The 18023-nt window shown below is 40.3% G+C and overlaps 1 protein-coding gene across 1 annotated transcript; it reads left to right on the top strand.

Moving 5' to 3' along the window:
* Positions 1-3728: 3728 nt before the first annotated feature.
* Positions 3729-13998, top strand: LOC133614774 (heat shock cognate 71 kDa protein-like). Its single transcript, XM_061973009.1, has 9 exons — positions 3729-3857; positions 5395-5604; positions 5683-5888; positions 7378-7530; positions 7774-8329; positions 11740-11942; positions 12021-12219; positions 12627-12859; positions 12939-13998. The coding sequence occupies exons 2-9, from the start codon at positions 5400-5402 to the stop codon at positions 13122-13124; spliced, it is 1941 nt and encodes a 646-aa protein (XP_061828993.1). The 5' UTR covers positions 3729-3857; positions 5395-5399; the 3' UTR covers positions 13125-13998.
* The last annotated feature ends 4025 nt before the right edge of the window (positions 13999-18023 follow it).

Genomic DNA, 18023 nt, shown 5'->3' with positions numbered 1-18023 from the left:
ATGTTTTGTAATTGATAAATGTGACCAAATTTTCTTTCTGACTTTGCATGTTCTATTGAAGACAAACCTTGGGGTGATTAATACATTCAGAAAAGCGCACAACTTTTGTCATGTCAAATGTTTCTTTAATCAAACGTATCAGACGTATTTAATTTACGTATTTAAACGTATTTAATCAGAGTTTTTTGTTGCATGAGAACATCAAGCTTTATAGAGACACTTTATTTGACAAACTTAAACAAGTATGAAGGTAATTGTGTACAGGAGAATGAGTTTGTATATTATCTATACAAGTGTTTTTCAACCACTGTGCCGCGGCACACTGGTGTGCCGTGAGATACAGTCTGGTGTGCCGTGGGAGATTATATAATTTCACCTATTTGGTTTAAAAATATTTTTTGCAAACCAGTAATTATAGTCGGAAAATGGTGTGTTGTTGTTGAGTGTCTGTGCTGTCTAGAGCTCGGCAGAGTAATCGTGTAATACTCTTCCATATCAGCAGGTGGCAGCAGGTAGCTAATTGCTTTGTAGATGTCGGAAACAGCGGGAGGCAGAAAAGGTAAAAAGGTGTCTAATGCTTAAACCAAAAAAAAGCAAAAGGTGAGTGCCCCTAAGAAAAAGCATTGAAGCTTAGGGAAGGCTATGCAGAACAAAACTAAAACTGAATTGGCTGCAAAGTAAATAAAAACAGAATGCTGGATGACAGCAAAGACTTACTGTGGAGCAAAGACGGCGTCCACAATGTACATCCGAACATGTCGTGACAATCAACAATGTCCCCACAAAGAAGGATTAAAAACTGAAATATTCTTGATTGCTAAAACAAAGTAGATGTGGGAAATATCGCTCAAAGGAAGACATGAAACTGCTCCATGAAAATACCAAAAAAAGAGAAAAAGCCGCCAAAATAGGAGCGCAAGACAAGAACTAAAAGACTACACATGAAAACAGCAAAAAAGTCAAAATAAGTCAGGGTGTGATGTGACAGGTGGTGACAGTACACTTACTTTGAGACAAGAGCTATATTGATGCATGCTTGGTTATGGTTTAAAGCAGTGACGTGCGGTGAGGTTGATGGCTGGTGAGGCACTGACTTCATCACAGTCAGATTTACAAACATATGAACCCTAAAGAGTATCTTATTCACCATTTGATTGGCAGCAGTTAACGGGTTATATTTAAAAGCTCATACCAGCATACTTCCCTGCTTGGCACTCAGCATCAAGGGTTGGAATAGGGGGTTAAATCACCAAAAATGATTCCCGGGCGCGGCGCCGCTGCTGCCCACTGCTCCCCTCACCTCCCAGGGGGTGAACAAGGGGATGGGTCAAATGCAGACGACAAATTTCATTACACCTAGTGTGTGTGTGACAATCATTGGTACTTTAACTTAACTTTAACTTTACACATACAAACTGTAGCACACAAAAAAGCACATTTAATAAAAAAAACTTTATTATGGTCTTACCTTTACTTATAAATGAAGTCCATGCGCCGCAACTGAAGCCCTCACTTAAACTTTCTACGTGCAAGATTGAATCTATTTAAAAAAGTGTAACCGAGGGTTTAGAAATGTCGCCTATACTGTATGAAACTACAAAATAACAAACACGGAGGCTCCAGTTTACACGAGGACCACTTTATTTACCTTCTTTCAAAAACCTCTGCTCCACTCCGTGTCATCACTTCCGCTCTTAGCACCTTCAAAATAAGAGCTCAAGGCATATACTGTACAACAGCGCATAACAGGAACTTAACATCACAAAGAGGAAAGCCCATAAAAATAGGTTACAAAAGTTATTTAATAAGAAGCCAAAAAGTGCAAAAACAATAATGTTCGTGTTGGAGGAGTTGTGTATTAGATACACCTGCAGACTGCAGGTGTTAGAATGTTTTTAATCGGTCAAAAAATGGTGAAATAGTAACATTTTTTATTGCTAAATGGTATAACGGAATTCCTGGAATTTCAGGAAATTTTCCAGTTAAAAAAACAACTCAGTTTTTTTGTCCTGATTTAGATTAATGTTTTGATGGTGGAACGGTTGAAATGGGTTGAAAAATGTGGAAGGATTAGTCGAAAGAAAAAACTGTGAACATAGGGTTTGGAAAACCGTGAATTCTGGGAATTCCTGGAATTTTTTTTAACTTGGAAAAATAGTAGTTTTTCTCTCACAGGCACTAGTGAAAAGCTCCCACACATACAAGTGAAGTCCTTTCAAGCACATCACTGAAAATATTTTCTCTCACACGCACTAGTGTAAAGCTCTCATACAAACAAGTGAAATCCTTTTACGAATACTACTGAAACTTGTTTATCTCACACGCACTAGTGAAAAGCTCTTAGTGAAATCTTTTTACACATAGTAGTGGAAAAATAATTCAAAGTGTGTGTGAGAGGTTTTCAGCAACATTTGTTTCAGTAGTGTCTGTGAGAGAAAAACATTTCAGTTGTGTGTTTGAGGGTTTCAGTAGTGTGTGTGTGTGTGTGTGTGAGAGAAAAACATTTCAGTAATGTGTATGAGAGTTGTTTCAGTAGTGTGTAAGATAGTGCTTCACTAGTGTGTGTTTCAGTAGTGTGTGTGAGAGAAACACATTTCAGTAGTGTGTATGAGAGTGTTTTAGTAGTGTGCGTGTGAGAAAAACATTTCAGTAATGTGTATGATAGGTGTTTCAGTAGTGTGTATGATAGTCTTTCGGTAGTGTGTATGAGTGTTTCAGTAGTGTGTGTGAGAGTGTTTCAGTAGTGTGTGTGTTTCAGTAGTGTGTGTGTTTCAGTAGTGTGTATGATAGTCTTTCGGTAGTGTGTATGAGAGTGTTTCAGTAGTGTGTGTGAGAGTGTTTCAGTAGTGTGTGTGTTTCAGTAGTGTGTGTGTGAGTGTTTCAGTAGTGTGTGTGAGAGTGTTTCAGTAGTGTGTGAGAAAAACATTTCAGTAATGCATATGATAGTGTTTCAGTAGTGTGCATGAGAGTGTTTCAGTAGTGTGTGAGTGTTTCAGTATTGTGCGTGAGTGTTTCAGTATTGTGCGTGAGTGTTTCAGTATTGTGTGTGTGTTTCAGTATTGTGTGTGAGAGTGTTTCAGTAGTGTGTGTGCGAGTGTTAGTGTGTGTGTGTGAGTGTTTCAGTATTGTGTATGAGAGTGTTTCAGTAGTGTGTGTGAGAAAAACATTTCAGTAATGTGTATGATAGTGTTTCAGTAGTGTGTATAGAGTGTTTCAGTAGTGTGTGTTTCAGTAGTGTGTATGAGAGTGTTTCAGTAATGTGTATGAGTGTTTCAGTAGTGTGTGAGAGAAACACATTTCAGTAATGTGTATGATAGTGTTTCAGTATTGTGTGTGAGTGTTTCAGTAGTGTGTATGATAGTGTTTCAGTAGTGTTTGTGAGAGTGTTTCAGTAGTGTGTGTTTCAGTAGTGTGTGTGAGAGAAAAACATTTTAGTAATGTGTATGACAGTGTTTCAGTAGTGTGCGAGATTGTTTCAGTAGTGTGTGAGAGAAAAACATTACATTTGTTTATGTGAGAGGTCATTCTGAATAATGTCCCTAAGGGTCCCTCATACATTCACACAATTATCTGGTCTCCATGCTGTCAAAAGCCTTAAATATTGATCATAGCCAGAGATTGTGTCATAAAATGCTTTGTATTATTTGCATTATTTGTCCAGACGTGTCTCAGCAACAGTTCTCTTTCACGTTGGAGCAGAGAGAGAGAGAGAGAGAGAGAGAGAGAGAGAGAAAGATTGAAAGAGAGAGTTATTTTTGACACACCTCTATGCTGCACTCTTTAAGAAGCTGGGAGGCCCCTCCCTGCTCATTTACTGTACCTTCTCCAGCTGAGTGGACCAGTCCAGGACTACAGAGGTGAATGCGAAAATGTTTTTTTTTATTTATCTTGCTAGTAAAGTTACTATTTATCTTCCGATATCACATACAGTACAGTGCACTATATCGATGCTTGCTTGGTCATGTTCTTACAAATACGAAAGTTCAGCTTAACAGGTGATTTCAAGCATGAACTGTTTGTGCTAGCTAGATAAATAGCTTTAAATGACCCGTATCGATGTGATACTTTTCTAACTTGTGTCTGGTATATGGCATGCTGTAAATCTTACATAATAGCGTAACTGATAATGCGCCTGACAAATCACAATCTATTTGTTTGAATATGAACGACAGTATTAAAATCTGGCAATGTTGCGTAACGCTATAAAACCTGGAATGTTCCAGAAAGTTTTTGGCTCAAAGTGAAGTGCCACACCTTTTTTTTCTTTTTATTTAAAAAAAAAAAAAGTTCTTGTCTCTGTTGTAAGACAAATATTATTACAAAAACAACTGGACTTATCTAAAATAAATTAAATGTATATATAATGTATTCTATAAATACTGTATACATATATATATATATATATATATATACACGGTATGTATAGAATACATTACATTTCATTTATTTTAAGTAAGCCCAGTTGTTATTTGTCTTACAACAGATTTTTAATAAAAAGTAAAAAAAAAGGTGTGGCGCTTCACTTTGAGCCAAAAACTTTCTGGAACATTCCAGGTTTTATAGCGTTACGCAACATTGCCAGATTTTAATACTGTCGTGCATATTCAAACAAATAGTATGTGATTTGTCAGGCACATTTTCAGTTACGCTATTATGTAAGATTTACATATATTAATATATATATATATATATATATATATATATATATATATATATATATATATATATATATATATACAATATTTTTGTCTATGTTTCAATATTTTACTGATTATTTAAAATCACTAATCTAATAAGAGAATTTAGGTTTTACTTTAAAAAAAAAAACGTTTTATGTGTGGAAAAAAATTGCTTGCAACAAAATAACATTAATAACTTATTTTAGGTTGATATTTTTTTTATGATTATACCAGGAAGCGCAACACCTTAGTTTGTGAGAGGTGGAGCCCTGTAGAGTAAAGTTTGCACCCAGGTCCTTAGCTTTCTGGAAATGTGGTACTCCTAAAAAAATTGTTGAATATCTCTGCTCCAGGGGAATTAACCGAATGAGCCAACAGTGGGTCCCAAAGCTGCAAGTTCAACCTCATCTTAAAATGCTGTTTAATTATCACGTCCCTTATACTCTAAGTAAAAATCAATTGCAATTATAAGCTGTGGCTGGTGTTTTTTGTGGCAATATGAGGTGAAATTGGTAGGATGGCACCGTCAAAGAGTGAGTGACGTTAGGGAGGAAAATATACTACCAGGGCGCCGCAAATGGGGTGTGGCCACTTTCCACTTGTTGTTCAGACTCCGCTAATAGCTTCATTACCATGTCCATTACCGTTCCTGTTGTCCACCCATGGAGCTTGTGGATTGGGGCTGACATCAAAGCCATTTCTTTAATATTCTCAGGAACCATGTCTAAGGCACCAGCAGTTGGTATCGATCTGGGCACTACCTACTCCTGTGTAGGTGTGTTCCAGCATGGCAAAGTGGAGATCATTGCCAATGACCAGGGAAACAGGACCACACCCAGTTATGTTGCCTTCACTGACACGGAGAGGCTGATTGGTGACCCTGCAAAAAACCAAGTTGCAATGAACCCCACAAACACAGTGTTTGGTACGTAAGATTATGTTGACAAATGAATGTATGATTTTTCTACGTGATAACGCAATATTTCCTGCTTGTGCTACACAGATGCGAAGCGGCTCATTGGACGCCGGTTTGATGACGCCAATGTTCAAAGCGACATGAAACTTTGGCCCTTCAATGTCGTCAATGATAACTCGCGTCCCAAAGTTGAGGTGCAGTACAAGGGGGAGACCAAGAGCTTCTACCCAGAAGAGATCTCCTCCATGGTGCTGCTGAAAATGAAGGAGATTGCAGATGCATACCTTGGCAAGGTATGCCTGCATGTTTTTTATTTACAAAAGAGAATGTTGGAAGGGAAATCTTCCAAGTCACTGGTAAACCACTGATTTAAAAACATATTTCAATAGTTGTAGCAACACAATTTTATTAGTGTTGGTAGGGTTAAATCGATTGGATTACTGTTAATGATGCATGAGGAAGGCAGCACAGTGGCAGAGGGGTTAGTGCGTCTGCCTCACAATACGAAGGTCCTGAGTAGTCGTGAGTTCAATCCCGGCCTTGGGATCTTTCTGTATGGAGTTTGCATGTTCTCCCCGTGACTGCGTGGGTTCCCTCCGGGTACACCGGCTTCCTCCCACCTCCAAAGACATGCACCTGGGGATAGGATGATTGGCAACACTAAATTGGCCCTAGTGTGTGAATGTGAGTGTGAATGTTGTCTGTCTACCTGTGTTGGCCCTGCGATGAGGTGGCGACTTGTCCAGGGTGTACCCCGCCTTCCGCCCGATTGTAGCTGAGATAGGCTCCAGCGCCCCCCGCGACCATGAAGGGAATACGTGGCAGAAAATGGATGAAAAGATGGATGCATGAGGATGGTCTAAAAAAAAAAAGTCTTTGTTTTTGAGTCAACTTAAAGCATGGGTTGGTGCCATAAATATTATTAAGTCAGATATTACAGTACACATATTTACTTTTCACCTTCAACACAAAACTAAGATGTTTGCTCAGATTGCTTAGCATACTTTGTATTGACATTTGACTGGTTTTGGCATTTGGAAATGTAAAACATGTATGAAAATGGTCTCCCACATCCTTAAATTGTGCTGTCTGCAGCCCACAACTTATAAAAAAAACAACATTAGTACACCACCATCTTCGAGTAATTTTGAACAGTAGCATATTTAGCAGTTAGTAGGCTAACTATATCAGCAATTCCACATCCGTCTTCAGTGGCAGTTGACTTTTCAAGCCAAGAGCATATTCAAATTGAGTTGATTGACTTTCAATGTGATACAAACAATACATTAATGTCAGTAAATCCAAAAGGTTTACAATGCAAAATTACCCACAAATTAAAAAACATGCACAGGTGATGGTTTTACTGTTTGGCAGCACTTACTGCACATCTGTGAGCAGACTTTTGGTGTCATGAACCTCGAAATCTATGTCCAAACTCAGAGGTAGCCTGACTGATTCCCAACTTGATGACATACTCAACTTGTCTGTAGGTGAGCTAACTGCAACATAGCATTGCGTAGCTAGTCATGTGTCCCTTTAGCAGTTTGCAGTGTAGAAGATGCAAGTTTTTTGTTGAGACGTTACATTGTATTTGGTTGGATTTGTGGCTGCAATTATGGTTCTGAAGAATATTTTGTCATACTAATCATTTCAAATTTAACATGTTAGTTGCACAAATTACATTGAGGCTCTCTGTGTTTCACGCTTTAAATAGCTGTGTTTTTCCCATAGCCCTTTGGAACATTTTGAACACAGAGTAAGGGTTGTTTTTTTCTTTTGAAGACTGTAACCAATGCTGTTGTGACCGTGCCGGCTTACTTCAATGACTCTCAGCGTCAGGCCACCAAAGATGCCGGCACCATCTCTGGGCTCAACATCCTTCGCATCATCAACGAACCGACTGCTGCGGCTATTGCGTATGGCCTGGATAAGAAGGTGAAGAGATACGTGCCAGTTAATGTGTGCAGTGACATTTTTTCTTTAAGTTCTGTGGACATTGGCATTCCTTGCTAATCCTTTGGTATCAAACATCTTTGACCTTGTTCAAGTGGTCCATCTTAAAATAATTGATGTGTGATTTGTGATGCGCGACGTGATGTATGTCATTTTAGCCAAACCAAATATGATTTATAGTAAGACATTTCTAAATCTGATGTTTAAATCATTCCAAAATTGCAGGTTGGCTGTGAAAAAAATGTCCTGATCTTTGACCTGGGCGGCGGCACTTTTGATGTGTCCATCTTGGCAATCGAAGACGGCATCTTTGAAGTCAAGTCGACGGCAGGCAACACCCACTTGGGGGGCGAAGACTTCGACAACCGCATGGTGAACTTCTTCATCACAGAGTTCAAACGCAAGCACAAGAAAGACATCAGTGGAAACAAGAGGGCGGTGCGTCGTCTGCGCACAGCTTGTGAGAGGGCAAAGCGAACCCTGTCCTCCAGCACGCAGGCCAACATCGAAATCGATTCCCTGTTCGAAGGCATCGATTTCTACACTTCCATCACCAGGGCCCGCTTTGAGGAGCTCAACGGAGACTTGTTCCGCGGAACTCTGGAGCCTGTGGAAAAGGCTCTCCGCGATGCCAAGCTGGACAAGGGTGATATTAATGAACTGGTTTTGGTAGGAGGCTCCACTCGTATTCCCAGGATCCAAAAGCTGCTGCAAGACTTCTTCAACGGAAAGGAACTCAACAAGAGCATCAATCCAGATGAAGCAGTGGCCTATGGAGCAGGTATCTTCTACAATAGATTACTTTAAAGTACGGATGTGACAATATGAGTCACATCACATACAGTCATCGTGACCAAAATTATTACGGTTATTATAATCACGATATTGTTAAATGTGCTCAAAAAGTACTTATACACACACTGATATCTTTCAACCAAGCTTTACTTAAAAACAATACACACATGAATGGACACAGAATTTGGTTTACTTGGCAGAAAAGCATAAAATATTGTTATGGATTATTTTAAGCCATATTCTATTTTTATTCAAGTGTTTAAGTATGTTTATCTTCTTCTGTTTTAATTTCCAAAAGTTTAGTGTCTCTTAATGATCAAAACCAAATGCGGTTTCACTTTCTGTCTTAGACACTTGTATTTATGGATCTTCACATCTATCACTGTCCTAAGAGAGCACAGCCTTCATGTGCAATGTGCGCTGTAGGGAAGGGATAGTGGTCACTTGTTTGAACATGATGGGCAGATTCTGGCCACGGAAGTCTTTACTAATCTTTCTGGCAGGTAAGGGAAATGTGGGCCTTTATTTTAGCGATGCTCCTGGATCATTCCTGCGGGGTGAGTCCATGAATAATATTGTCTGCTGGATTTCTCAGAGCAGCTGGGGCAGTATTGCAGTCTCTCTGCCGCATGATTGTGACGAAACGAGAGCTGAGCCAGGAGGCAAAGCTCTCGGTCTACCGAGCTATCTACATTCCTACTCTCACCTATGGAAACCATGACCGAAATCATGACCGAAAGAATAAGATCGTGGATACAAGCGGTCGAAATTAGTTTCCTCATAAGGGTGGCTGGCATCTCCCTTAGAGATAGGGTGAGAAGTTCAGTCACCCGAGAGAGACTCGGAGTAGAGCCGCTGCTCTTTCGCTTGGAAAGGAGCCAGCTTAGGTGGTTCGGTTCACGAGCGTCTCCCTAGGGAGGTCCTCGTTGCACGTCCCACTGGGAGGAGACCCCGTGGCAGGCCAAGGACCAGATGGGGGGGGGGGTTACCTCTCCTCTATGGCATGGGAACGCTTCGGGATTCCACAGGAGGAAGTTGCTAATGTTGCTCTGCACAGGGAAGTCTGGGGGTCTCTGCTCGAGCTGTTGTCCCCGCGACCCGATTCCGGATAAGCGGTTGAAGATGGATGGATGGATGAATTTCTCAGAGAATCAACCTAGCATAATTGAGTGGGGGATTATGTGAAAGACTGTGAAACATGTGAGGACACATCTGTGTGCTGATTATCATTCACCGTCTGCATGAAGGTGACTGAACCATAGGCACTGACCCATGGGCGCTGACCCATTGGCGTGCTCAGAGGCAGAAGATGTGAATGTGTCTAGTTGCGGTGGCAGTATGAGCAGCCGAAGTTACACAGGAACGAGGCAACTTGAGGTGTTGTAGAGTGGAAAACTCCTGTGCCAAGCTCAACCACTTGTCAAATATGTCTTTAGGCTGTTCATCTGGTCATCTGGTCATCACAGCCCAGGTTGGACTTCCACATGTCCATGGATAAGCACCTTACATTGGATGGTTACTGGCACGAATAATCCTAGGAAGGTACATTTCGGAGAGTGGCAACCAACGTTTCAGTAGTGTAACACTTGAAACTCAGCGTGTTATTTGAAGTAAACCCAGCATAGTCGTAGAACGGGTTTGTTTAGGTCATCACCTGCTTTGGATAACCCCATTGTACTACTAGCTAATCGCGCTGGCATGTTTCTTGTCTACTATTGTAGCTCAAAGTCTCTCTTACTAAGAAGTTTATGCAGACTCAATCAGAGCCTTGACTTCTTCGACTTCTTCAACTTTCTTCAACCTTACCCATACTGTCGAGGAAATTGTCCACATCGAACGAGTGCTGAATCACTTGATGACTCTTGGATTGTTTCAAGCAGAACAGTGAAGTGCATTTAAGTGTAAAGGCTAGAAGAACTTTGTGGCTGTCTCAATGAGCAGGATAAATCTTATTTAACAGACGGTTAATGAGGGAACCCCACCTGAGCTCATATACAAAGTGTTCCGAGACTGAACTGAGAGGGCAATGGTGTCGAATGATTCTGCATCCGCGATTTAAGAGCTAGTAGGTTAAGGATTGCTCCTTGTTCACTCTGTACTAATTGTGTAAGCTGGCCACATTTGTCTTGCAGAACAGCCGTATACGGTCTTGGGCCATACACGAATGACTTAAACTGCAGTGCTATGGAGTTTGAGCTGATTTAGGGGAATTTGAAAGTTATATTGCTCGCTGAGGTGAGGGTGATTATCCATTAAGCTGTCTTGTGCCATCTTGGTTTCAGCAAAATCTCTTTCCCGACCATTTTTTAACCTTGGAAGTGCTAGTTTGGGAATACCACAGGATGTAGCAATCAGTGTCTTGATGCTCGGGTAGAACCAAGGCTGTGCTGCTGGGACTGGTGTTGCAGTTGGTATAGCGGATTTAGCACACTGCACAGTTGGAGGGGATAGCACGGCTGTGACTACTGGTTGTGGTATAGTTCTTACTGAGCCTACCACTAGGACAAGAAGCTAGTTGTGGCAGCCTTTTGCAAGGTTTGTGGCACTACAGCTGTGTGTGTTGTGGCGAATGCATACTAGTGGATGCATAACTAAATGTGGGAAGGACTGGCAAATGTTGACTTGTGAATGACACAGATGCAGCCGAGGTGACAGAAACAGAATCTGCAGCAGGGGCTAATATGGCAGAGACACAAGTTTGGACAGCCTTGACAGGATTGGCGATTGACGACAATGTCTATCACGGAATAGAGGTAGGAGGTTGTATTTGAGCAATCAATGGATTTGGCTGTATTTGGCTGTTGCAGCACTGAATTGCTGGGTAAAAACCAATGGTTGAAGAGGTGTTCCTTGAACGGTTCTCAAGGGAACTGAATCATGTCAGTAGAGGGCGGAGCTGACAGTGTTGACAATGTATCATTCTCACACCCTGACAGAAAGGACTTAACACTATGGGTAATATGTAAATCTTTATTCAGTTTCTGTAAGCGACTGCGCCGCCCTATTTCTCTTGCCATAATCTCTTTGGCAAGGTGGTCTTTCCAGTGTAGGCTCTGTCCTTCTTTAGCTTGTGCATGCAGTCTTTTGTCTGCAGCTTTTCTCTGTCTCCTGCTGTAGGTCAGCAAGCGTTATACCTTCAATTCACCCCTCCAGCATAGCTGTTTAAGCAGAAGGGGTATTTTGAAGCAGTGGAAGACCATGTGATAGCTGACAGAACCGACAGATTCCCTATGCTAACAAGTTTACACATCTTTCAGTAGACTCAAGCCTTTAGTAGATCAGGCCCCGAGTGTTAATACTAACCGTGGTTTATCATAAATATCGGCAAAATTTACATCCCTGCAGTAAAGCTTATTCAGCGGCAGATGAATAACTGTAAAATGTTTTGTTTTACAGCGGTGCAGGCTGCCATCCTGTCGGGTGACAAATCGGAGAATGTGCAGGACTTGCTGCTGCTGGATGTGACCCCGTTGTCTCTGGGTATCGAGACCGCTGGAGGAGTCATGACTTCGCTCATCAAGAGAAATACCACCATTCCTACAAAGCAGACGCAGGTTTTTACCACCTACTCCGACAACCAGCCTGGTGTGCTCATTCAGGTAAGACATGCACACAATGGCTGAGCTCTTCCTATAAAGAAATTTGTGATGATAACCCTAGACATGTTATATCTGTAGGTGTATGAGGGTGAAAGGGCCATGACCAAAGACAACAACATTTTGGGTAAATTTGAGCTGACTGGAATCCCCCCAGCACCCCGGGGGATCCCTCAAATTGAGGTGACCTTCGATATTGATGCTAATGGCATCTTGAATGTGTCTGCAACCGACAAGAGCACCGGCAAGGAGAACAAGATCACCATCACCAATGACAAGGGTCAGTTTGGTTCTTTACTGTTATTAAAATGTTGCTTTGTTGGTTTAACCATTTATTCAAAGGTCATAAGTAACTTCTGTGGGTGGGTGGCGTGGCTCGGTTTGTAGAGCGGTCGTACCAGCAACTTAAGGGTTCCAGGATCGATCCCTGCTTCCGGTATCCTAGCCACTGCCATTATGTCATTGGGCAAGATGCTTTACCTACCTGCTCCCAGTGCCACCCACACTGGTTTAAATGGTTTAAATGTAACTTAGATATTGGGTTTCACTATGGAAAAGCACTACATAAGAAAATATAAAAACCTTCTACCCACATCAGCCTTCTGATTGCCTTAAAATGGCTGCAAAGTCAGAAATGATAGCACCACCTACAGTATATTGTCTCTTAATGAATATTGTCATGCACAGGTCGCCTCAGCAAAGACGACATTGAGCGCATGGTGAAGGAAGCTGAAGATTACAAGGCCCAGGATGACGAGCAAAGAGAGAAGGTGTCGGCCAAGAATGCCCTGGAGTCTTACGCCTTCTCCGTTAAGTCCACTGTGGAGGACGACAAGCTGAAGGACAAGATCAGCGATGAAGACAAGCAGAAGATTCTGGAGAAGTGCCAAGAGGTCATCAGCTGGTTGGACAAAAACCGGGTATGTTTGATTTTGTTTCTAACCCACTGTAACTGTACATAAAATAATGCACAGTTGGTAATAACATGTTTACCTTCAGTCTGCAGAGAAAGACGAGGTTGAGTACCAGCAGAAGGAGCTGGAGAAAATATGTAACCCCATCATGACCAAGCTGTACCAGGGTGCAGGGGGTATGCCCGGGGGTATGCCAGGTTTCCCTGGTGCTGGTGCTGCCTCTGGAGGAGGCGGAGCATCTTCCGGACCCACCATTGAGGAAGTTGACTAAACGTTCTTTGTGTTTTCTACTGCTAAGATAAGTGCCACTTAGGGTTAATCGCTTTTACTTCCAGGGATCACTACTTTTGGCTTTATCTATGGTCAGGCTTGCAGCTAAACTACTTAAGATTCCTGCCTGGTAAACTCTCAAAATATGTCTCCTTTTTTCAATAATTCATATGCACATTATATGCATATTATGTCATATAGTATAAAAATAATATATGACATTCTCCGCTCTAACATAAAATCAATAAAATGTTTCACACAGTAAAAAGAAAGCAAAGATAAGTACAATGATTGTTAAAATTACAAATTCAATAAATCGTACTTCTCCTCTTTTGTTTAAAATTATTGTTGTCCATTCTTCAATATTTTGGATTCAATAAAAAAAAGGATTTGAATGTTCTCAATAGCAAACATTACGTATTAATCTGACGTTTTGTTTTTTTAAATGGTTAGCGGATAAAGCGTACTTTTGTAGTCACTTCCCCATATTTTACACAATAATCAAAACACGAGCGAACAGTAGAGAATATGGATAATAATCGTGATAGTCGTGAAACCGTGAATATTAGTCATACTATGATCTATAAACATCTATAGTCGTTGCATCCATACTGTCAAGGCTCTTTGGATCTGTGGTGTCAGGTTTGTCACTGACAGTTTAGTTATGGTTTGGTTTTTCCTCTGTTTTTATTTACTGTCAGCGCTCTTATTTTGGTTCAGTTTCCTGCTTGTCTCCCTGAGCGCTGTTTCCCCTCAGCTGCGGCTGATTGGCACCTGGCCACACCTGGTGTCAATCAGCCGACTGCTATTTATACCTGCCTTGCCCTCCAGTCAGTGCTGGAGTATTGTCGTTGTAGCTGTTTCCAGTTTTCCTGTTTGCTGGTTCCTGTCCCCTGTCTCCAGTTTGCCTGTTCCTGGTTCCTGGTTTGTGTTTTGCCTTATTTTGGACATTAAATCATGTTTCCTTGCATCGAGCCTGCCGTCTCTGCATCTTAGGGTTCGTCACGACCATTATGTGACATGTGGCCCTATTTGATGCTACAGAGGTTATTTTAGGTTGTAGTCCCCCATTGTCTAATCATCTTTAATGATAATGATCAGTGAAGATAACAAGAGCGGTGCAGATATGGAGGTTAATTTCTGTCTTTACGACGAAAACATTTTTTTTTTACACTGAATATATATAACCAAATTTTTGGCATTTGAATTTTGTGAACTGAATTTGTTTTACATCAAATTTATATAAGTATATACATGTACATATATATATATATATATATATATATATATATATATATATATATATATATATATATATATATATATATATATATGTCGTTGTGGCTTGTGCAGCCCTTTGAGACACTTGTGATTTAGGGCTATATAAATAAAGATTGATTGATTGATTGATATATATATATATATATATACATACATCCATTTCCATCCATTTTCTACCGCTTATTCCCTTCGGGGTCACGGGGGGTGCTGGAGCCTATCTCAGCTACAATCGGGCGGAAGGCGGGGTACACCCTGGACAAGTCGCCACCTCATCACAGGGCCAACACAGATAGACAGACAACATTCACACACTAGGGCCAATTTTAGTGTTGCCAATCAACCTATCCCCAGGTGCATATATATACACACACAGTGTATATTATATATATGTGTGTGTGTGTGTATATATATATATATATATATATATATATATATATATATATACATATGTACACACACATATATATATATATATATATATATATATATATATATATATATATATTTATTTATTTATACACCCACACACTTATATACATACACAAACACACCACATTTTGAAATAAAATTCAATGTATAAAAATCTATGTTTCACAATTCAGTGTATAACATTCTGTGTAAAATTTTCAGTGTGAAACAATTGAGTATATATAAATTCAGTGTCAAAAAATTTGCTGCTTCAAAAAGCAAGATTTATTTCCGGTATTCTAAAGATGAAGCGATCGATCCTATCTCAGAACCAGCCAATAAGGTTTGAAGTCACTTGACACGGGCTTGCCAAACAGCATAAAAAAGGGAGTTAACTGGGCTACCTGGGCAAAATACAACATAATATATACTTCAACGCGGCTCGCTGAATGTTTTCAAACTAGATAATTGATTCCAATGGTTACAATCTGCACTTTTGACTGGCATATGGTTTACTACGGAGACCATATGAAGCGTTGCTTCATGTAGATGGAGCACAGGGCAGAGTGGGCAGGGCATCAACAAGCCTGAGACCTCGCAAACGCGGGTGTCAGACGGAGGCACATTTCTACAACAAAGTTCTGCGGAACAGTCATATTATATCATATAAGTGGATTAAAAAAAAAAAAAAAAAGTGCCTTTGTTTTTCACTGTGATTGTTGCAAGTAGAGGAGCAACGTTCATATATTTTTATTATTCAGTGTTTTATCGTTCATAGTTAATATTGTAAATCCCACATTCTGTATTTTATGTACGAAACCCAAAATCAGTGAAGTTGTCACGTTGTGTAAATCGTAAATAAAAAACAGAATACATCCATCCATCCATCCATTTCCTACTGCTTGTCCCTTTTTGGGGTGACAGGGGGTGCTGGAGCCTATATGATTTGCAAATCCTTTTTGACTTATATTGAATTGAATAGACTGCAAAGACAAGATATTTAATGTTTGAACTGAGAAACTTAATTTATTTTTGCAAATAATCATTAACTTTGAATTTATTGGCAGCAACACATTGCAAAAAAGTTGGCACAGGGGCATTTTTACCACTGTGTTACATGGCCTTTCCTTTTAACAACACTCAGTAAACGTTTGGGAACTGAGGAGACACATTTTTGAAGCTTTTCAGGTGGAATTCTTTCCCATTCTTGCTTGATGTACAGCTTAAGTTGTTCAACAGTCCGGGGTCTCTGTTGTGATATTTTAGGCTTCATAATGCGCCACACATTTTCAATGGGAGACAGGTCTGGACTACAGGCAGGCCAGTCTAGTGCCCGCACTCTTTTACTATGAAGCCACGCTGTTGTAGCACGTGCAAAATGTGGTTTGGCATTGTCTTGCTGATATAAGCACGTTGCTTGGATGGCAACATATGTTGCTCCAAAACCTGTATGTACCTTTCAGCATTAATGGTGCCTTCACAGATGTGTAAGTTACCCATGCCTTAATGTTGTTCTTAAACTGTTCGACAATTTGCTCACGCATTTGTTCACAAAGTGGTGACCCTCGCCCCATCCTTGTTTGTGAATGACTGAGCATTTAATTGAAGCTGCTTTTATACCCAATCATAGCACCAACCTGTTCCCAATTAGCCTGTTCGCCTGTGGGATGTTCCAAATAAGTGTTTGAGCATTCCTCAACTTTCTCAGTCTTTTTTTGCCACTTGTGCCAGCTTTTTGGAAACATGTTGCAGGCATCAAATTCCAAATTAGTTAATATTTGCGAAAAATAACAAAGTTTACCAATTTGAACGTTAAATATCTTGTCTTTGCAGTCTATTCAATTGAATATAGGTTGAAAAGGATTTGCAAATCATTGTATTCTGTTTTTATTTGCCATTTTCACCACGTGACAACTTCACTGGTTTTGGGTTTTGTACATTCTGAGTGTCTTTTTCAGAAAAAAACTAAACAGACCATCTCAATAATGGAAGGACTTTAGTTTTTTTACAGAAACATAGTCAGCGTGTACATAAAAATATAGAATGTGGGATTTACAAAATGTACTATGAACAATAAAACACTGAATATTGAGAATATATGAACGTCACTCCTCTACTGAAGACCACCTCCTTGATCGATATCTTTTATGATCGAGCAAGAGCAACAAAGATGCAACAAACACTGCAAAACATAAACGCAAAGGGTAAACAAGATCCACATATACATAAAAATATCACTGTTCTGCAGAACTTTGCTGTAGAAATCTGCCTCTTTCTGACACTTGCTGCTCCGTAAACCATATTATTATGGTGTGTGTATAAAGACCGCAAAATGGCTCCTATTCACAGACATATTATCTGGCGTTTTGTTTCGCAATATTATGCAAAACCAACTTTCCTTACCTTCTGGTACCTGCTGATGTGTATTTGGTATCTGCATAAATCCTGAAAATATGTGCCCTTCCGCCATCGTAGTTTGTGTGCTGTAGTAATGCGCCGACAAACCATCAAGCGGTGCGGCTTCGTAGCTTACCAAAGTCGTACCAAAATATTTTGAAAGATTTTTGAGCGCCGTGTGTAATGTTCTATATTCTCAATGGAACATTTAAAGATTTGGTGTTGTTTACTGAGTCATATTGCAGTCTACATGTGTCTCTTATGTGTGACTGCCATCTCTATTGGTCACACTTATCATCACACCATGTACCAAATAAAATACCTTCAAGATCGGTAAGCACAACCAGAATTATTCCGTAAATTTGGCGCACCGGGTTATAAGGAGCACTGTCGATTGATAACAATTAAAGGATTTTAAGTGCGCCTTATAGTCTGAAAATGACGGTATTTGTTTATCCATTAAATGTCTGTAACATTACCTTTGACAGGGCGCAGGCTAGGCTCTGGAGCATACGTTAGCTGGCATCTGGCCGCGCTACACTCTTGACAAGTCTCTAATTCATTTGAAAAAAAAAGCCGCCAGTTAATTGTAGAGCAACTGTATTGGATATTTTCTAATCAAGTAGTCAAACAGAATTGTTTTTCTAAGATTTGTTTCTAGCTCGAGCTGTTCAATAGACACAAGACAAGCATTAGTACCCCGAGGGTAGGGCACATTGCTCTTTTACACTGAATACTGGATGGGAGGCAGAAGGGAAAGCACAGTTTGGAAGTACCGACCGTTTAGACAATGGTGCACTGTTAACTCGAATGA

This window comes from Nerophis lumbriciformis, linkage group LG17 (genome assembly GCF_033978685.3).
Source record: "Nerophis lumbriciformis linkage group LG17, RoL_Nlum_v2.1, whole genome shotgun sequence".
Taxonomy (NCBI): domain Eukaryota; kingdom Metazoa; phylum Chordata; class Actinopteri; order Syngnathiformes; family Syngnathidae; genus Nerophis; species Nerophis lumbriciformis.
Note: the sequence above shows the minus strand (reverse complement) of the source record. Positions and strands in the feature narration are given on the sequence as shown.

What these genes read in the sequence shown, in the direction of transcription:
- LOC133614774 (XM_061973009.1), top strand. Translation starts at nt 5,400, where the DNA reads ATGTCTAAGGCACCAGCAGTTGGTATCGATCTGGGCACTACCTACTCC. An exon ending in CAGATGCATACCTTGGCAAG is followed by an intron (nt 5,889 to 7,377) that starts GTATGCCTGCAT and finishes TTTCTTTTGAAG; the next exon opens with ACTGTAACCAATGCTGTTGT. An exon ending in CGTATGGCCTGGATAAGAAG is followed by an intron (nt 7,531 to 7,773) that starts GTGAAGAGATAC and finishes CCAAAATTGCAG; the next exon opens with GTTGGCTGTGAAAAAAATGT.